Source organism: Crotalus tigris, unplaced genomic scaffold (assembly GCF_016545835.1).
Source record: "Crotalus tigris isolate CLP2741 ecotype Arizona unplaced genomic scaffold, ASM1654583v1 scf7180000017623.1712378, whole genome shotgun sequence".
Lineage (NCBI taxonomy): Eukaryota > Metazoa > Chordata > Lepidosauria > Squamata > Viperidae > Crotalus > Crotalus tigris.
Window position 1 is genome coordinate 1,620,063 of NW_024096518.1, and position 18,427 is coordinate 1,638,489.

The 18,427-nt window shown below is 42.3% G+C and overlaps 1 protein-coding gene across 3 annotated transcripts in view; it reads left to right on the top strand.

Annotated features, from left to right (window-relative positions):
• The window catches only part of GALNT1 (polypeptide N-acetylgalactosaminyltransferase 1), a 96,601-nt gene that overhangs the window by 19,402 nt on the left and 58,772 nt on the right, over positions 1-18,427 (top strand). For 2 of the 3 annotated variants that reach the window (XM_039332220.1, XM_039332226.1), the window contains exon 2: positions 12,457-12,623. The exons of the other annotated variant lie outside the window; for it this stretch is intronic. In XM_039332220.1, the coding sequence (XP_039188154.1) occupies positions 12,457-12,623 (167 nt within the window). The remainder of the gene's footprint in view (positions 1-12,456; positions 12,624-18,427) is intronic. 3 annotated transcript variants of the gene reach the window in all.

The window sequence follows — 18,427 nt, forward strand, 5'->3', positions numbered from 1 at the left end:
AGACCATGGTTCGCAGACCTGGTAAGCCTCTCCGTCTCAGCCTCGTGGAGGATTCCAGACAACCGCATATGGTTGATGCAGGGGGATCTTCAGCATCCAGACCCCCAATGGCTTCAGTTGACCACCTGGCACTTGAACGCCGCACCCTGACTCGGGAATCATATTCGTCAGGGGTGATCGATATGATTCAGGCTGCCAGGAGACCAGCGACTAATCGTATTTATGACCATACGTGGAGGAACTTCTGTCGCTGGTGTGACAAGAATCACGTGAGTCTGTCACAGGTAACCATTTCCAAGGTGTTAGAATACTTACCAGAGGGCGTCAACAAGGGGTTGTCGCACAACACTATCTGTAGACAGCTAGTGGCTCTTTCCACAGTACTTTCCTGGGACTCTTCAGAGTCCTTGTCTCGACACCCTACCATCTGGTCTTTCCTCAAGGGAGTCACCAATAGTAGACCCCCTGTGGTTCATAGGTATCCCTCTTGGGACCTACCCAGGGTTCTACAGGCACTAACCTCTTCTCCCTTTGAACCACTTAGAACAGTGGTTCTCAACCTTTTTAATGCCACAACCCCCAACCAGTCATAAGTCGAGGACTACTCAACTGGTTGTAAGTCAAGGACTACTCAACTGATGCAGCGCCGTTTGCAGAATGGGATTTTTGGCAGGCTCAGCAGGGCAGAGACAGTCTGGACAATTCCTATTGGCTTTTGAAAGCCAATAGAATTAGACTCTATTCAAGAGAGTCTATTCTATTGGCTTTCAAAAGCCAATAGGATAAAAGGGAGTAGCACAGCTAAGGAAAAGGGGGGAAAATGGCAGACTGTGTTGTTTGGCGATCTCCGTGAAATGGTCGTTCGATCCCAAATGGGGTCCCGACCCACAGGTTGAGAACCACTGACATAGAACATGTTCCTTGCGGTACCTGTCTCTTAAGGTTTCCTTCCTGATAGCAATTACTTCTGCCAGACGCATATCGGAATTGGCTGTCTTATCGATCAGAAGGGACCTGTGCATGTTTCACAAGGACAGAATGGTTCTTAGGTTAGATCCTTCATTTATTCCAAAAATAAACACAGTGTTCCATAGGGCACAGGAGGTTATTCTCCCAGACTTTTGTCCTCACCTGTCACATGACTTGGAATGGCCGTGGCACTCACTTGACGTAAGGAGAGCCTTGGGCTGTTATATCAAGCACACGGCAACTTTCTGTAAGTCAGAAGCCCTGTTTGTATCCTTTCAGCCTTCCTCAATGGGTCAAAAGGTATCAGCTTCCACCATAGATAGGTGGATCAGGGCCTGTATCGCAAATGCGTACGTATCTCTTGCCCTGCCCATTCGTAGTCATGTGACAGCTCACTCCACCCGCAGTGCTGCCACAACTGTAGCGTGGGAATTCAAGTGTCCATTGAGGACATTTGCAGGGCGGCGACATGGTCCTCGCCTTCCCCCTTCATTAGACATTACCGTTTGGACAAGTTTGCATCGGCTGAGGCTGCTTTCGGTAAATGTATTTTACAGCAGGTAGTGACACCATCATGTTCACAGACTCCAACTGACTCCCACTCATAGGGACTCCAGGAGCTTTGGTATGTCCCATTGATGGATTCTTCAGTCATCATGCTGGAGAAGGAGCGTTGGCTTACCTGAATGCCTTTTCTCAGCATGATGATGAAGAATCCACGCCTTCCCTTCTAGAGGTTAGTTAGGTCTGTGTTGGGGTCTTGTTTTTTTCCTGGTATCTGCTTTGAGAGTGATCACGTCGAACTGTTGTCATTCGCTACGCCGTCGATGAAACTGGGAGGTCCCAGACAAGGAGGGGCATGACAAATTGACAACTTAGTCTGATTGGGTAGGAGGACTGAAATAACCCATTGGTGGATTCTTCATCATCATGCTGAGAAAAGGCATTCAGGTAAGCCAACGTTCCTTTTCCTCCTGACTGTGTCCTACTATTTGCTTTTGTATTTTATTCTATAATCTAATAAAATATTACAAGCTATATAGAAAAAAAGGAAAAAAATACCAGTTTTAATTTCTTTGGCGGCTGTTCATTTTCCCTTTGCACTGACAAATGTATGATGAATTTATTCATGTTTATTAATATGCACCATTACCAGCTAGCTCAGGGATCTTCAAACTTGGCACTTTTAAGACTTGTGAACTTCTTGATCCCAAAGGAGGATCAGGATTTGTCTCAGCCTAAAAATTATAGACCTATATCTCTTTTGAATACAGACTATAAGATTTTTTCAAAAATACTGACAAATAGATTAATGCAAGTTTTGAAGCATTTGATTCATAGTGATCAATCTGGATTTATAACTGGAAGATACATGAACTATAATGTTAGACAAATTGTTAATTTAATTGAGTATTTAGACAAGAACAATCAAATCCCTGCGGCTTTGGTTTTTTTGGATGCTGAAAAAGCGTTTGATCAATTAGATTGGTAATTTTTATTGAGAGTGGTAAAGAAAATGAACTTTGGGGATAAATTTTTGTATGCTCTTAAGGGTATATATCAACAACAATCTGCACAAATTATAGTTAATGGGGGATTAACAGATGCATTTAATATTGAAAAGGGTACTAGACAGGGATGTCCTTTATCTCCATTGTTATTTGTTTTAACTATGGAGATTTTACTTATTAAAATTTGACAATCATCTAGAATTAAGGGAATAAAAATAAATAAGAATGATTATAAGTTGAGAGCTTTTGCTGACGACTTGATTGTGACATTATCTCAACCGACAGATTCGGTTAGGGATTTGGTTGAAATTTTAACTCAGTATGGGAAGGTTTCTGGCTTTAAGGTAAATAATAGTAAGACTAAAATATTATCGAAAAATATGTCTATGAAGGAAAAGAATATTTTGGCTAAATTAACAGGTTTTGAAATAGTGAGAAAGGTTAAATATTTAGGAGTATATATTACAGCTTCCAATGTTAAATTGTACAAAAATAATTATGAGACATTATGGGCAAAAGTTCAAAAGGATTTAAATGATTGGAAAAAATTACAGTTATCTTTGTTGGGAAGAATTTCAGCAGTTACTTCCAAAGTTTCTTTTTTTGTTTCAAATGATACCTATTTTGAAAAAAAGATGCTAACTTGGAGGAATGGCAGAAGGGGATTAATAAGTTTATTTGGGCAGGGAAAAAATTAAGAGTTAAGTTTAAGCTTATACAAGATGTACGGGAAAGAGGAGGACTTAAGGCGCCTAATTTAAAATTGTACTATGATGCGATGGCTTTAAAGCTGATTAGTGATTGGCTCAATTTAACAAATAAAAATATCCTTTCTCTTGAGGGATGGGATTTAGTATATGGATGGCAGGCTTATCTAATTTTTGATTAAAAAAGTGGATCAGGTTTTTAAATCCCATATCTTGAGAAGTGCTTTGTTGCATGTCTGGAAGAAGTATTATTATAGGTTAAATAATAAAATTCCAATTTGGGGAATTCCTGTATACGCAATAGAGGGAATATCTAGGGGTGTGAATTTGGACAGGATTTCTTATAAGGAATTACTTAGTTTGTTAGGGAAGGATTGGAAACTAAAGTCTTTAACTGAGCTGAAGCAAGAAAATATTGTATATTCTTGGTTTCAGTATAATCAATTGTTAGGGAGGTGGACTCTAGATCAAAAGGTTGGAATCACTTTAGAGGATGTGAATTTGGTAAAACAGATTAAAGATCAAACTCAGGCCCAGATAAAGAGAATTTATAATGTTTTAATAGAATTAGATTCTGAAACAGAGTTAGTTAAAGATTGTATGGTTAAATGGGCTCAAAATATTCAAGAACCGATTTTATTGGATACATGGGAGACAATTTGGGTTAGAAATGTAAAATTTACTCAAGCGAAAAATTTAAGAGAATATTTTTATAAAATGTTTTATAGATGGCATTTGGACCCCCAAAAGTTGTCCTGCATGTATCCTAATTTACAGCACAAACGTTGGAGATGTGGAAGCTTAGATGCAACCTATTTTCATATTTGGTGGGCTTGTAGAGATATAAAAGCTTTTTGGATTAAAATTTAGTGGAATATTCAAAAGATTTTTAAGAGAAAGATAAAGTTTACTCCACAATTATTTTTGTTGGGTATTACGGTTGATTTTGATGTTAAAGAAATTAATTTGACGTTGAATCTTATAACAGCTGCAAGATTATTGGTGGGGCAGTATTGGAAGAAAAATTATTTGCCTACTATGGAAGAATGGATACTTAAGGTGTCTAATTTAGCAGAAATGGCGAAAAATTCCATTTATTTGAAGGATCATTCACAAGAGAAATACATTTCAGTCTGGAGAAGATGGATTGATTATATTCAAAAGAAATATGAGACTGAAAATAATTATCTTGCTCATTATTAATAGTATAATATGATTGAATTTATATTATCTTTAGTGTTATTTATTTATTTATTAATAAAGTTTATATGCCGCCCAATCCCTAGGGACTCAGGGCGGTGTACAAAATTAAAACAATAAATATAACAATAAAAATGAGTACATTCACACAGCATGTCCCAATTGTATCCTGGCCCCCCCCCCGGGGACATCAACCCCAGGTCTGCCGGAACAGGAGAGTTTTAATGGCTTTCTTGAAGGCCGGCAAGGTGGGAGTAGTTCGAATCTCGAGGGGAAGTTGATTCCACCACGTCGGAGCCACCACAGAAAAGGCCCTTCCCCGAGGGCCCGCCAGCCAACATTGTCTGGCCGATGGGACCTGAAGGAGGCCCAATCTGTGGGACCTCACCAGTCTCTGGGAACTAAATGGCAGTATGCGGTCCTGTAAGTAACCTGGTCGTAAGCCATGAAGGGCTTTAAAGGTGACAACCAACACCTTGAATTGCGTCCGGAGACCCACAGGAAGCCAGTGCAGCTCGCGGAGGATGGTGACACGTGGGTGTACCTTGGTGCACCCACAATCGCTGTCGCAGCTGCATTCTGAACCAATTGCAGCCTCCGAATGCTCTTCAAGGGTAGCCCCATGTAGAGCGCATTACAGTAAACCAGTCTTGAGGTGACAAGGGCATGAGTAACTGTGAGTAGAGCCTCCCGGTCCAAATAAGGCCGTAGCTGGTGCACCAGGCGAACCTGGGCAAAGGTCCCCCTGGCCACAGCTGATAGATGTTGTTCCAAATTTAGCTGTGAGTCCAGGAGGACACCCAAGTTGCGTGCCTGCACTGAGGGAGGTAAATTTAACTCCCCCCCAGGACTAATGATGGACTATCAGAATGACCCTTGGGGGGCAAGACCCAGAGCCACTCGGTCTTGTCAGGGTTGAGTCTAAGCCTGTTCACCCCCATCCAGACCTCACATCTTCCAGGCACCGGCACATCATGTCGACTGCTTCACTGAAAGGACACGGGGTGGAGATATATAATTGGGTATCATCCGCATACTGATGATACCTCACCCAGTGTCCCCGAATGATCTCACCCAGCAGTTTCATGTAGATGTTAAAAAGGAGGGGGGACAGGACCGAGCCCTGAGGCACCCCATAAGCGAGGCGCCTAGGGGTCGATCTCTGTCCGCCCGCCAACACCGACCTGTCAGAGAGGTAGGAGGAGAACCACCGCAATACGGTGCTGCCCACCCCCACCTCTCCGAGATGACGCAGAAGGATACCATGGTCAATGGTATCGAAAGCCGCTGAGAGGTCAAGAAGCACCAAGACAGAGGAATGACCCCTATCCCGGGCTCGCCAGAGGTCATCGGTCAGTGCGACCAAACCAGTCTCAGTGCTGTAGCCGGGCCTGAAACCAGATTGAAAAGGGTCCAGATAATTCATTTCATCCAAGGATCGCAAGAGTTGGGACGCCACTACCTTTTCTACAATCTTCCCCACAAAGGGGAGGTTGGAGACAGGACGAAAGTTCTTCAAAACAGCTGGGTCCAGGGAAGGCTTCTTGAGGAGGGGCCTCACCACCGCTTCCTTCAAAGGTTGCGGGAAAGATCCCTCCATCAAGGAGGCATTGATTATTGCCTGGAGCCAGCCTCGTGTCACCTCCCTACTGGCAGAAACCAGCCAGGAGGGGCACGGGTCCAATAAACAGGTGGTGGCATTCATCGCCCTCACGGCCTTGTCCACTTCATCAGGGGTCACAGGCTCACTCGCTCCAGATAACATGACTAAGACCAGCCCCCGGCATCTCGGCTGGCACTGCCCAGTTGGAATCCAGGTCCTTCTGAATCTGAACGATTTTGTCCGAAAGAAACTGAACAAACTCCTCAGCTCTCTCCTGCAAGGGTTCCTCTGCCTCCTCCACTTTAAGAAGGGAGCGGGTCACCCTAAACAAGGCGACCGGGCGAGATTCTGCAGACACAATAAGTGCGGAAAAGTGAACACGCTTTGCCGCCCTTATCACCACTAAATAAGTCCTAAGATAGGCTCTTAATAGTGATCGGTCAGATTCAGAGTTACTGGCCCTCCAACGTCGCTCTAGATGTCTCTTGTGGCGCTTCATCTCCCGGAGCTCCTCAGTAAACCAAGGTGCCCTCCGGGGACCACTACCACAGAGAGGTTGCAAAGGCGCACTTCGATCCAGGGCCCCAGACGCCGCCTCATTCCAGGCCGCAATAAGGGACCCAGCCGAGTTGTGAACAAGGGAGTCAGGTATTTCACCAAGCTCCTCCTGGAACCGATCTGGGTCCATTAGGCGCCTGGGGCGGAACCACCTAGTCGGCTCCACCTCCCTGCGGTGGGGGAGTGATGCTCTGAAGTCCAGCCTCAATAGGAAATGATCTGTCCATGACAAGGGAGAGATCTCTATTCCCCTTAATTCCAGATCATGTCTCCACTGCCCCGAGAGAAACACAAGGTTGAGCGTGTGACCACCCCTATGAGTCGGATCCTGGATTACCTGGGTCAGGTCCATGGTTGCCATGGAAGCCATGAACTCTTGCGCCGCCTCTGAGTATTCGCCGAGTGATGGCAGGTTAAAGTCCCCCAGTACCATAAGTCTGGGGACCTCCACCGCCAACCCAGCTACTGACTCCAGCAGCGCAGGCAGGGCTGTTGCAATGCAGCTGGGAGGTAGGTACATCAGCAACAAGCCCAACTGAACCCGTGAACCCAACTTCAATAGGAGGGACTCACACCCAACAATCTCTGGGGCAGAATCCCACAAGGACTCAAGGACCTCCGAGCGATGACAGTTATGGCTTAATTGTATTATTATTTTTGTTTTTAATTTGTTAATATTTGTTTTGAAAAAGGAGTTAAAGTATGTTATGGTTTGATTGATAGTATAGGTGGGTAATGTTAGTTAGATTATGATTGTTTATTTGTTACCCTGTAATCAGCTCTGGGAAGTGGGGGAGGGGGGAGGGGTGGGAGGGTTTTGGGTTATATTGTATTAAATTTGTAAAACTTAATAAAAAAAGACTTGTGAACTTCAATTCCCATGGCTGGTTGAGGAATTGTGGGAGTTGAAATCCACAGGTCTTAAAGTTGCTAAGTTTGTAGACCCCTGAGCTAGCTGGTCGGCCCTTCTTCTTCTCTCCCTTCTGAGTTATTTCCAGTGTAGTAAGAATGCACCCCCCCATCCCTGTATCCTTAAAGACACATGAATGGATGCAAAGTAAAAAAGGCTCACAAAATAAAGAAACATGTTTTTTTTCTTTAAGCTGCCTCAGGCATGTCACAATGTTGCAACCCGAGACTGAAAGGCTTTGGCAATTGCGAAAAGCTGGTAGCCGTAAATTAAGCCTGTTTACCTTCAAAGAAAACTTTCTAAAACCATAGACAGACTCAAGATAAGGGGGTAAAATTAATTACATTTGTTTAAAAGGATACGGAAGCCAACACTTAGGACTCATTGCTAGCCTAAAATATAGACTAAAATATTCCAGTAACCAAAGCACACAAACCGAGCCTCTGAATTACAAAACGCTGTAAAAACTGTACAAAAATCCTTATGGTAACTCAATCAAGCTGCCACCTGATCCAGAACTAAATAAACCCACCTCCTTTCTGACATGCTTGTCTGCCGGCTTCAGCGCTGATTGCATTCTCCTGGCTGGAGAAAATGAACCAGCAACAGTTGCTGCTTCCTCCCTGTCCCTGTTTCCTCCCTACCTGCTGAGCTTTCCTTTTTTCCTGTTGTCTTTTTTCCCCTTTTACTGCCCAAACCACCTCCATTTATAGCCTCCCCTCTCCTCCCCCCTTTTCTTCAGTTCACCTCCAGCTGCACGCTGCTTCCAGAAGTGCCAAACAGCTGGAGCCCTGCCGGCTCCTGGGGCTTCTGCCAAGCCCAGAGAGTCCTGCAGCTGCAGCTGCCTCTCCCTCAGGCTTGGGTTGCTTCGGCTCATTCCCCTCCCTCACTACACTTCTCTAGGACAGCCGTGTATCACCTGCCACGTGGCAAAGTACCACAGGTGGTGTGCATACCACTGGTTGAAAAGCCCTGCCCTAGAACAGGGCTTTTCAACCTTTTCACCCATTGTACCACTTTAGGATATGGCAATATCCGAGTACTACCAGTCGCTTAGCAAGGTGTCAAAAACTTGATGACCAAAAAAAAGGAAAAAAGTAATAAAGTACAGGTAGTCCTTGACTTACAACAGTTCACTTAGTGACTGTCCAAAGTTACAATAGCCCTGAAAACAGTGCTCCCCAGCCACAGCTGAGCAAGACACCTGCCTGCCCACCCAGTGGCGCTCTTCCTCCAGTCCGAGGTTTTCATTGTTATGAGCATTTCTGTTGAGGATTGGCAACAGGGGTGGGGTGGGGGGGGTGTTTGGTTTTTATTCCTCCTGTCTGCTGAATGGTTGCAGCAGATTTTGGTCACTTCACATGACCCTGGGACACTGTGACCGTCATAAATATGAATCAGTTGTCAAGCATCTGAATGTAAATCACAAGACCCTGGAGATGCTGCAACATGCCAGCTGATTGGCTCTTCTTTTGGGCTCAGCAGAAGTGCCAGGATCAACGCCAAGCTCCAGCTGGTGGTGCTTCTATTGAGGTGCTTCCATTGAGGCCTGACATCCCTGAAGAAGTGCTGATCCTGGCACTTCCATTGAGCCCTGACAGCCCTGTAGGTTCAGCCATCTCTTGCTCAGACTTGTGCGGTGCTGCGACTAGTTCAGCTCATTCCCCTACCCCGCTACCAGTTTTCTAGGATGGTCACATATCAAGTGCCAGGTGCCAATGTACCACAGGTGGTACCTGTACCACTGGCTGAAAAGCCTTGCCCTAGAAATCAAGCTCAAGATCAAAAAAGATTTTAATAGATTTGAACACTGGGCCCTAGCTAACAAAATGAAATTCAACATTGATAAAAATAAGGTTTTACACTTAAGCAAGAAAAAACAATTGTATAGGAATAGACTAGGCCTGGGGTAGGCAACCTTGACTCTTTTATGACTCGTGGACTTCAACTTCCAGAATTCCTGAGCCAGATTGCCTATCCCTGGATTAGGCGAAACTTGGCTTAATGCCAGTAGTTGTGAAAGGGATCTTGGAGTCCTAGTGGACAGTCACCTAAATAATATGATTTAAGTGATTGTCCACTAGAGCCAACAATGTGTGGCAGCAGCCAAAAAAGCCAACATAATCCTGAGATGCATTAATAGAGGGATAGAATCAACATCTCATAAAGTTCTAGTACCATTAACTTATAGAAAATGTCCAAAATGCAGGACCCATGATTCCCATGGGATTGATAAAGATGTGGCTGTTTGAATGCAGCTATGCCACTTTACTTTACAATTGTGTTCATATGTTGATCATTTCCAGTGCTTCCTACCAGGTTCCTACAAGAAAGTCAATGGGAAGCCAATAGGAACTGTGAAATTGCTCCTGCTCCCGGTGATTTTTTGCCTACCCGTGGGCATTCTGTTTTTCTATTAAGATAAGGAAATATCTCTGAAACAATGATCCATTTGGTCATGGGTTGTCTAGCACAATGGTCCCCAACTTTTCTGGCTCCATGAACCAGCAGCGGTGGGGGAGGAGAGAGGATGCTTTTGTCCATGCACCCGCCATTTACATGTCCCAGGTCCCAATGGGCCACAGCCTGCGGACTGTGGACCAGGGGTTCAGGACCCCCAATCTAGCATATTACTAAAACCCTTCTGTCTGATTGTTTATAACCATTTGAGTGAAATGGCACCACAGGACAATTTTTTAAACAATATACCTATAAGGAGCAGCTATCCTGAATACATGTGGACAATCTCATGAGAGTGAAATCTCTGGTGAAATCTCTGGTGAGATTTCACTGGCCAAGCTCCATCTTTTGTCCAGCAATCTCTGTGGAAAGTGTGCCCCAGCTCCTGGAACATCTAGCTTGCCATGTACACACATACAGTGAAGGAAAAATTATTTGATCCCCTGCTGATTTTGTACGTTTGCCCACTGACAAAGAAATGACCAGTCTGTAATTGTAATAGTAGGCGTATTTTAACAGTGAGAGACAGAATAACAACAACAACAAAATCCAGAAAAATGCATTTCAAAAAAGTTATAAATTGATTTGCATTTTAATGAGTGAAATAAGTATTTGATCCCCTATCAGCAAGATTTCTGGCTCCCAGGTGTCCTTTATACAGGTGATGAGCTGAGATTAGGAGCACTCTCTTAAAAAGAATGCTCCTAATCTCAGATTGTTACTTGTATAAAGACACCTGTCCACAGAAGCAATCAATCAGATTCCAAACTCTCCACCATGGCCAAGATCAAAGAACTGTCCAAGGATGTCAGGGACAAGATTGTAGACCTACACAAGGCTGGAATAGGCTATAAGGCTATCTCCAAGCAGTTTGGTGAGAAGGTGACAACAGTGCAATTATTCACAAATGGAAGAAACACAAAATAACTCAATCTTCCTCCATCTGAGGCTCCATGCAAGATCTCACCTCGTGGAGTTTCAATGATCATGAGAACGGTGAGGAATCAGCCCAGAACTACACGGGAGGATCTTGTCAATGATCTCAAGGCAACTGGGATTATAGTCACCAAGAAAACAATTGGCAACACACTACGCCGTGAAGGACTGAAATCCTGCAGCGCCCACAAGGTCCCCCTGCTCAAGAAAGCACATGTACAATGAAATTGCCAATGAATATCTGAATGATTCAGAGGAGAATTGGGTGAAAGTGTTGTGGTTAGATGAGACCAAAATCGAACTCTTTAGCATCAACTTAACTCACCGTGTTTGGAGGAGAAGGAGTGCTGCCTATGACCCCAAGAACAATATCCCACCATCAAACCTGGAGATGGAAACATTAAGCTTTGTCAAATCTTGGATGAGAACCTGCCTTCCCTCAGCCAGGGCATTGAAAATGGGTCATGGATGGGTATTCCAGCATGACAGTGACCAATACACATGGCCAAGGCAATGGCTCAAGAAGAAGCACATTAAGGCTTTGGAGTGTCATAGCCAGTCTCCAAACCTTAATCCCATAAAAAAATCTATGGAAGGAGCTGAAGGTTCAAGCTACCAAACATCAGCCTCGAAAACTTAGTGACATGGAAAGGATCTGCAATCCTTCCTGAGATGTGTGCAAACCTGGTGGCCAACTACAAGAAATATCTGACCTCTGTGATTGCCAACAAGAGTTTTGCCACCAAATATCAAGTCATGTTTTGTGAAGGGGTCAAATACTTATTTCCACTCATTAAAATGCAAATCAATAGCTTTTTTGAAATGCATTTTTCTGGATTTTTTTTTCTTATTCTGTCTCTCACTGTTAAACCTACCATTATAATTATAGACTGATCATTTCTTTGTTGGTGGGCAAATGTACAAAATCAGCAGGGGGTCAAATAATTTTTCCCTTACTGTGTACACAAACACACACACATGAATCTAGGATATTCTTATGTTCATATCTTCAAGAAAGAAGTATACCTGTTAAAAACATTTGACATATCCTATGTAAACAACAATTATAAGGGTGAATTGATAAAAGGCATACTTATAGCCAGATTTTGCTGTTCGCTTATTAGAAGCATGTGCTTTAAAGTATATATATTTAAAATTCCAATGTCTACATGTACCTCCCTGAAGCCATTTTCTAGGTATTTTGACTGATGATGTTTAGCAAGTAGTTATAGGGAATAAAACATCTTCTGAAACTGCATCTGATGTGAACTATTCTACAATTTTGGTATCAGAAAAAATATTTTAATTGTTTCTGATGTGATCTTTTATTAAATATTACGACTTTGTATGCTTTATTGGTTAATTTATCTGTTTTAAATAGTTTAATCATTACTATAATTTGCCCTTGCTGTATGATTGTAAATGGATGGATGATTGAAGATCAAAAAACTGTTTTCTAGCTGCCTCAAAATTATTATTGTAGTGTGTACCTGCCAAGATTGATTAGTATAGAACACATGTGGTATAGAACATGTTTTATACTAAATTGCTGTGCAAACATATTTATTGTAATTATTGTTTTAATTGTTTTTATATTTTTAGCTGTAAGACAAAATTATATCCTGATAATCTTCCTACAACAAGTGTTGTAATTGTTTTTCATAATGAAGCTTGGAGTACTCTCTTGCGAACTGTTCATAGTGTAATAAACAGATCACCAAGACATATGCTGGAAGAAATTATCCTGGTAGATGATGCTAGTGAAAGAGGTAAGAATTTATCATTGTTTGCATCAGTTGCCATTTGGACATACTTCCTAGATTTAGACTTTTCTTGGTATAGCTTTAAGGTTAGATTCATATAAAGTAGGTTTGTTACCCGGAAAATATTTTGTGTGGTAGGAATTGTGCCTTCGTATTTGGAATAAAATTTACAAATTTCTTTCAGAATAAATGTGTATCAGGAGAATGTTTGAAATCTCGCTTGATTTTGGCATCAGGGCAGATTGAGGACCAAATATATTTTATTTCCAGAATTGCTCATAGTGCAATATATTATCCATGCTTGTCTGTATTAAAAGAAAAAAAAAATCAGTCGTTCTGTTTCTCTTCTTTCAGTTAAGATGATTTTTTCTAAATGGCTAAAATCTTGCGAGATTATTATTTTTCATAAGATTCTGAGTTTTTTCATCTAGACCCTTTACAGTTCAGGTAGAGAGAGCTATAGTACTGAAACATACTTGATTGCACTTGTCAGTTACCTTTCGAGGGCTAAGGATGAAAATGTTGCATCCATCCTGGTCCTACTGGATCACTCAGCAGCTTTTGATGCTATTGACTACAATATCTTGCTGGATCAGCTCTGGGAACTGAGAGTAGGACCTCTATTTTGAAGTGATTTTTCTTTCTTTGTGGCTGATACTAGTAAGTATTGGTGGAGGAAGAGTGGTCCAGCTCTAGGTGCCTATTATGTGGATGTCTTAGGGCTCAAGTCATTGTTCTACTTACAATAACATCCTGTTTAACATCTATATGAAGCTGCTGGAGAGGTCATCGACCAGCATGAGGTTCATTGTCATCAGCGTGATGAAATGGTTGCGATTCTCTCTCTCCCCCCCCCCGCCCCCTGCAGGATCAGGAGTATTGACATCTGTGATTCTGAATGAGGTAACACTCTCCTATAGAGATCTGGTATGCAATTTTAGATTCACAGATTCTGCTGCTTTCAGCTTCCAGCAGGACAAATTTTGCACAAATCCATCTTGAGCACCAGTTGCACCCATTCCTGAATCAAGAGACTCACAGTCACCCATGTCTTAGTCATTTTCCATTTTGATTACTGCAATGCACTTTAAATGGGGCTGCCCTTGAAAATCAGCCAGAAGCTGATCTTCCAGAATGTAAAAGCACACATAATTTTGGGTTCCCGATGTTTCATCTGAGCAACACCATGGCTACATGAGTCACACTGGTTTCCAGTTGCGTTCTGGGTGCAATTCTAGCTACTAGTTATCAACTTTTGTACACAGCACAAAGCTACGTTACTTTCAGGTCCATCTCTCCCTGTGAGTATCTGCCCATCCTACTAGGTTAGAAAGGGTGTTGCCATCTGATGTTGCCCTCTGATAAAATGTTGAAGGCAGGGTGGATTTGATTTAAATCAAGTTGATTTAAATCACTAGTAAAAAGTTTTGATTTAAATCAACTTGATGAAATCATAATTTTTAAAGACCAACTGTCATCTCTGTCCCGCAATGGCTCCTCTGACCTGCTGTTGACTCATCGACAGTCCCACTCACTTTAACGGGATGGCTGGTGATGCAACAATGACACAACAAGGTGAGGGACATGGCAGGCAGCAGGTGAGTAGATGCCCGCTAACAGGTGCTGCCATGATGGATATGAAATGGCAGGTGCTCTTTAAATATAAGGACTCATTCTTCCTAATAATTAGAATCTTTAATATTATTATTTGCAAACAAAATGAAGGTTTCCTATTTAGAATAATAAGCTGTTAGGTTAGTAAAACAGCAATATCAGAACTGATTTTAGGTTAATAGGTTAATCACACATACCATGTTTCCTGAAAGTTAGACCTACCCTGAAAATAAGATCTACCCTGATTTTGGGGGGATGGGCCTAATATAAGCCCTACTCCAAAATAAGCCCTAGTTAAAACCCTGCCCACTCAGTCCCACCTCGCTGCCACAATGGGGCAGGAGTCTTCATGTTGCGCTGCTGCTGCCCCAACAAAGCAAGGATGGTAGGAGAGGGGGTGGAGCTGCCCTACATGCCCCATACCTGGTTACTTCAGCCCCCTCCCCAGCCAGGCTATTCCTTGCTCGGCAACCTTCCCTTTCACTCCCCTTCTGAGCTGGACTACCATGCTATTGAGGATAGGCGGGAAAGACCTGGTTCCCCTCTGCTGTTTCGGAGCCAGGTGGGAGTGACGGCAAAAGGCTCCGCTGCCACTGTACGCCGTGGAGGGGCTTTCTTTGTGCTGTGGCCAACAGATATCTGCCCGGTGGCAGCCGCCGCCTCCTACTCCACCAACTGTCCTGTGGCTTGCACCATGATCAGGCAGTGCAAGCCTCCCCTGCCGCCTCCTTCCGCCAGCCCTCCATCGCCATCACTGGAGAGAACAGAGAACGGGGACGGGAGTGACCCTGCACAGTGATACAGAGCAGAGAAGAGCATTCGCTTGCTGCCCTGCATCATCCCACATCTCCCTTCTCCATTCTGGAAATGGCAGCCCCGTTTCTTGCCGCTTTTCCTCTCGGTGTTGCTGTAGAGTTTGGTGCATCACCGCCCATCTCCTCTGTCTTCCTGAAAGCATTTCTTCACTAACCTGTTTTCCAACTCTGGTGTGTTTCTCTCCTGCTGCAGACAAACAGAGTTTGTGGGCCTAAAAAAACTTCAGTCAGACTTCTCACACACAAAAAAAGATCTCACAAGAAGTTGGAAGGTCCAGCTTGAGAGGGGAGTGAAAAGGAAAGTTGTCAAGCAAGGAATGGCCTGGATGGTGGGGCCCTGAAGTAAGCAGGTGCACGGCACGTGTGGTAGCTCCACCCCGTCCCCCACCTGCCTCACCTGGTGGCAGCGGCGCAATGTACCGTGTGGCCTCCTGACACAAGCGGCCGCAGCAGAAGTGGGCCGGCAGCTACGCGGGTGCCTGCTGGACAGGGCTGTTGGTGCCACCACTGCGAGGTGAGGCGGGTGTCATAAAAAATATAAGAGATCCCTCCAAAATAAGACCTAATTCCTCTTTTGGAGGCAAAAATAATGTAAGACCGAGTCTTACATTCGGGGAAACACGATAGTTGGAGAAGTATTCAAATTCTTTTATTTAATTAAAGCACTTAGAGCCTGATACAGATGCATTTTTCTTCAAACAATTATACAGTTTGTAGTGTGCATAGATTTGCAAAACAATGGGATAAAAAATATTCCTGAACTTTGTTTTATGATTTATCTTATGGTTACTGTGAAATTGTGTGAATGCATCAATGCAGTATATGTTATCTCAGCTTGCAAAGCTTGGATTCATTGAATGAGTTTACCAAAAATGTAAATATTGCAGAATATACAGCCTCATGCTACATAACTAAGCTCCATTTCATGCTGAATAAACTAAATTATTAATGTATCTTAAATAGAAAACTATATTTAGATAGATTTTTACTCCAAAAGCATTTTATTAAAATAAATTTGATAAAAATAAAAAAAATCCGATTTAAACTAAAAAAAATCTTTTTTTTTTTAAAATAATCGATTATTTTCCACCCTGCTTGGAGATGTGTCTTGGGTGACTGTCCCAGTCCTTTGAAACAGAATCAAAGAGATTATGTGTTAATGTTTAATGTGGCACCTACAGGGAAGGATACCTTTGTTTTTAACTACATCTTATAGATAATCATGAGCCATCTATAGTGATTGTATGAAAAAGGCTGCCATGTAAGTCCTGTAAGTAAGTAACTAAGTAAATGTGGGTAGATGGTCTACCTTCAGGAACATTGCATCCTTAGAATGTTGAAATATCTATGGACAGAAGCACCCTAGAACAGTGGTGGCGAACCTATGGCATAGGTGCCAGAGGCGGCATTCAGAGCCCTCTCTGGGCACGCGCGCTATTGCCCCAGTCCTAGGCCTTCAGCTGGGTTTTATAAAACCTTTTCGCTTTAGGCCTCCGCCGCCGTGTACAAAAAAAGGTTCAATCAATCAGTCAATTTCAACTTCTCACAGAAAAAAAAGATCTTGCAAAGTTGGAATTGATTGATTGAACTTTTTAGTCTTACCCAATCTGCCGTTACCACCGCAGCCACGCCCACCCAATCGGCCGCACCCAGCCAATGGGCCATACCCAACGATGCATAAGGGGATTTTGGGTTGCGTTTGGGCACTCGGTCTCTAAAAGGTTCGCCATCACTGGCCTAGAAGATTGTTGTGGCCTGTTGTGGCAATTGGTTGAATGTATCGTAGTATATTAGTGTACTTGGATGGAGGTAGATGAAGTTGAGTTGTATTGGAGTGAAGGATGAATATGTTTGGATGAGTCCAAACCTAGGTTACTGTAGGTGTTATTGGAGGGGTTCAAGCTGAGTGGAGAAGAAGATACTATCAAGATTGTGATGGACAGGAGAAAATGTGGCAGGAAGCTGGGGGTGGGCCACATTTGGGAATGGTAGAACTATTGGTTTGGATGCAACCTTATTTCTAGTTCTCATATTGATCACTAATGTCAGGTGACTAAGTCTTCAATGTATCTGTATCCAGCTGCTGCTATTAAATGCCAGATCAGTTTATTTAATAATTTTATTAAATTTATCAAAGTATGAAGTACAAATGAAAATGAAAATAGTATGAAAATGGGGAAGAGGAAGGGGAAAGAAAGAAGTATAACGTATAGGGGAAAAGAAGAAAAGTATTGACATCCAACTTCTTTTAGTGCAGTAGAATAAAATAATAACATTATAGCCTCAAGTTTTTATTTTTACATACTTAACATGTACTATCAATTTCTATAACAACAATCTAAACAGCAAAACTCAAGTTTCATATTTTTCTGTCCCAAGTACAAAATCTAGCAGTGATTTCCAAAGCAGAAGTTGGATATATTCTTTTCTTTGATTAGAGCAGTTAATTTAGTGATCTCTGCTGTTCTATCATTTTTGCCAGTATTCACTCATTGTGGAAATTAGACTATCTTTCCATTTTTGTGCATAAAGCATTGTTGCTGCTATCAACATATATAATAGCAAGGTTCCATGTTTTCTTTCAAGTTTTTTGTCCATTCTTATTCCAAAGAAAAGTCTCCAGTTTAATTTTTATATTCACTTAAGAATCTTCTGTATTAAAATATGAATCTTACCCCAGTATTTCTTTGCTTTATCACAAGTCCACCAAAGATGGTTCTTGTTTGCATTTACATTTCCAACGTACTAGGGGATGACCAGGCTGAGCCCAAGGGAAGGGTTAAGTGCATCATCACTTTAGTGTCTTTTCATGCCTACAAGAAATCTAAGTCTAGTCCTCCTTAAATTCCACTGACTCTTATCTATTGCCAATTTACTCTGACAGTTAATCCAGAGTTTTGTAGTAAGCTAGCATGGATTAAAGTTGTATTTATTTGAACAACCATGGTTCCTGATTTCTTCTGCTGACACATACATTTGAAATACCTTATATACATCTCTGATAATTTATTGGGTGTTAAATACCAATACTACATCATTTTATACATTTTTTCTTTTAAATTATAGTATAAATTTTAAACCCTTCATCCACATGTTTTTCCATTGTTCAAGCATTATATTATACCCCAAATTCTTTGCACATTGAATTATGCAATGCTTCATATATTTATTCTCCAAATTCAATTTAATAACAATTTAATAAACTTTGGCAATAACTATGAGTGTCAGATCAGTATGTTTTCTTATTCATCTTTGATCATGATTTAATCATGAATGAGTCAGCTAATTTCTCATGTATAACCAAGACCAGTGTAGGCCTGCAGAACAGTGTTCAGTTGTTTGGCATCAGATATGAATGTAGGAGGGATGAGGATTATTGTC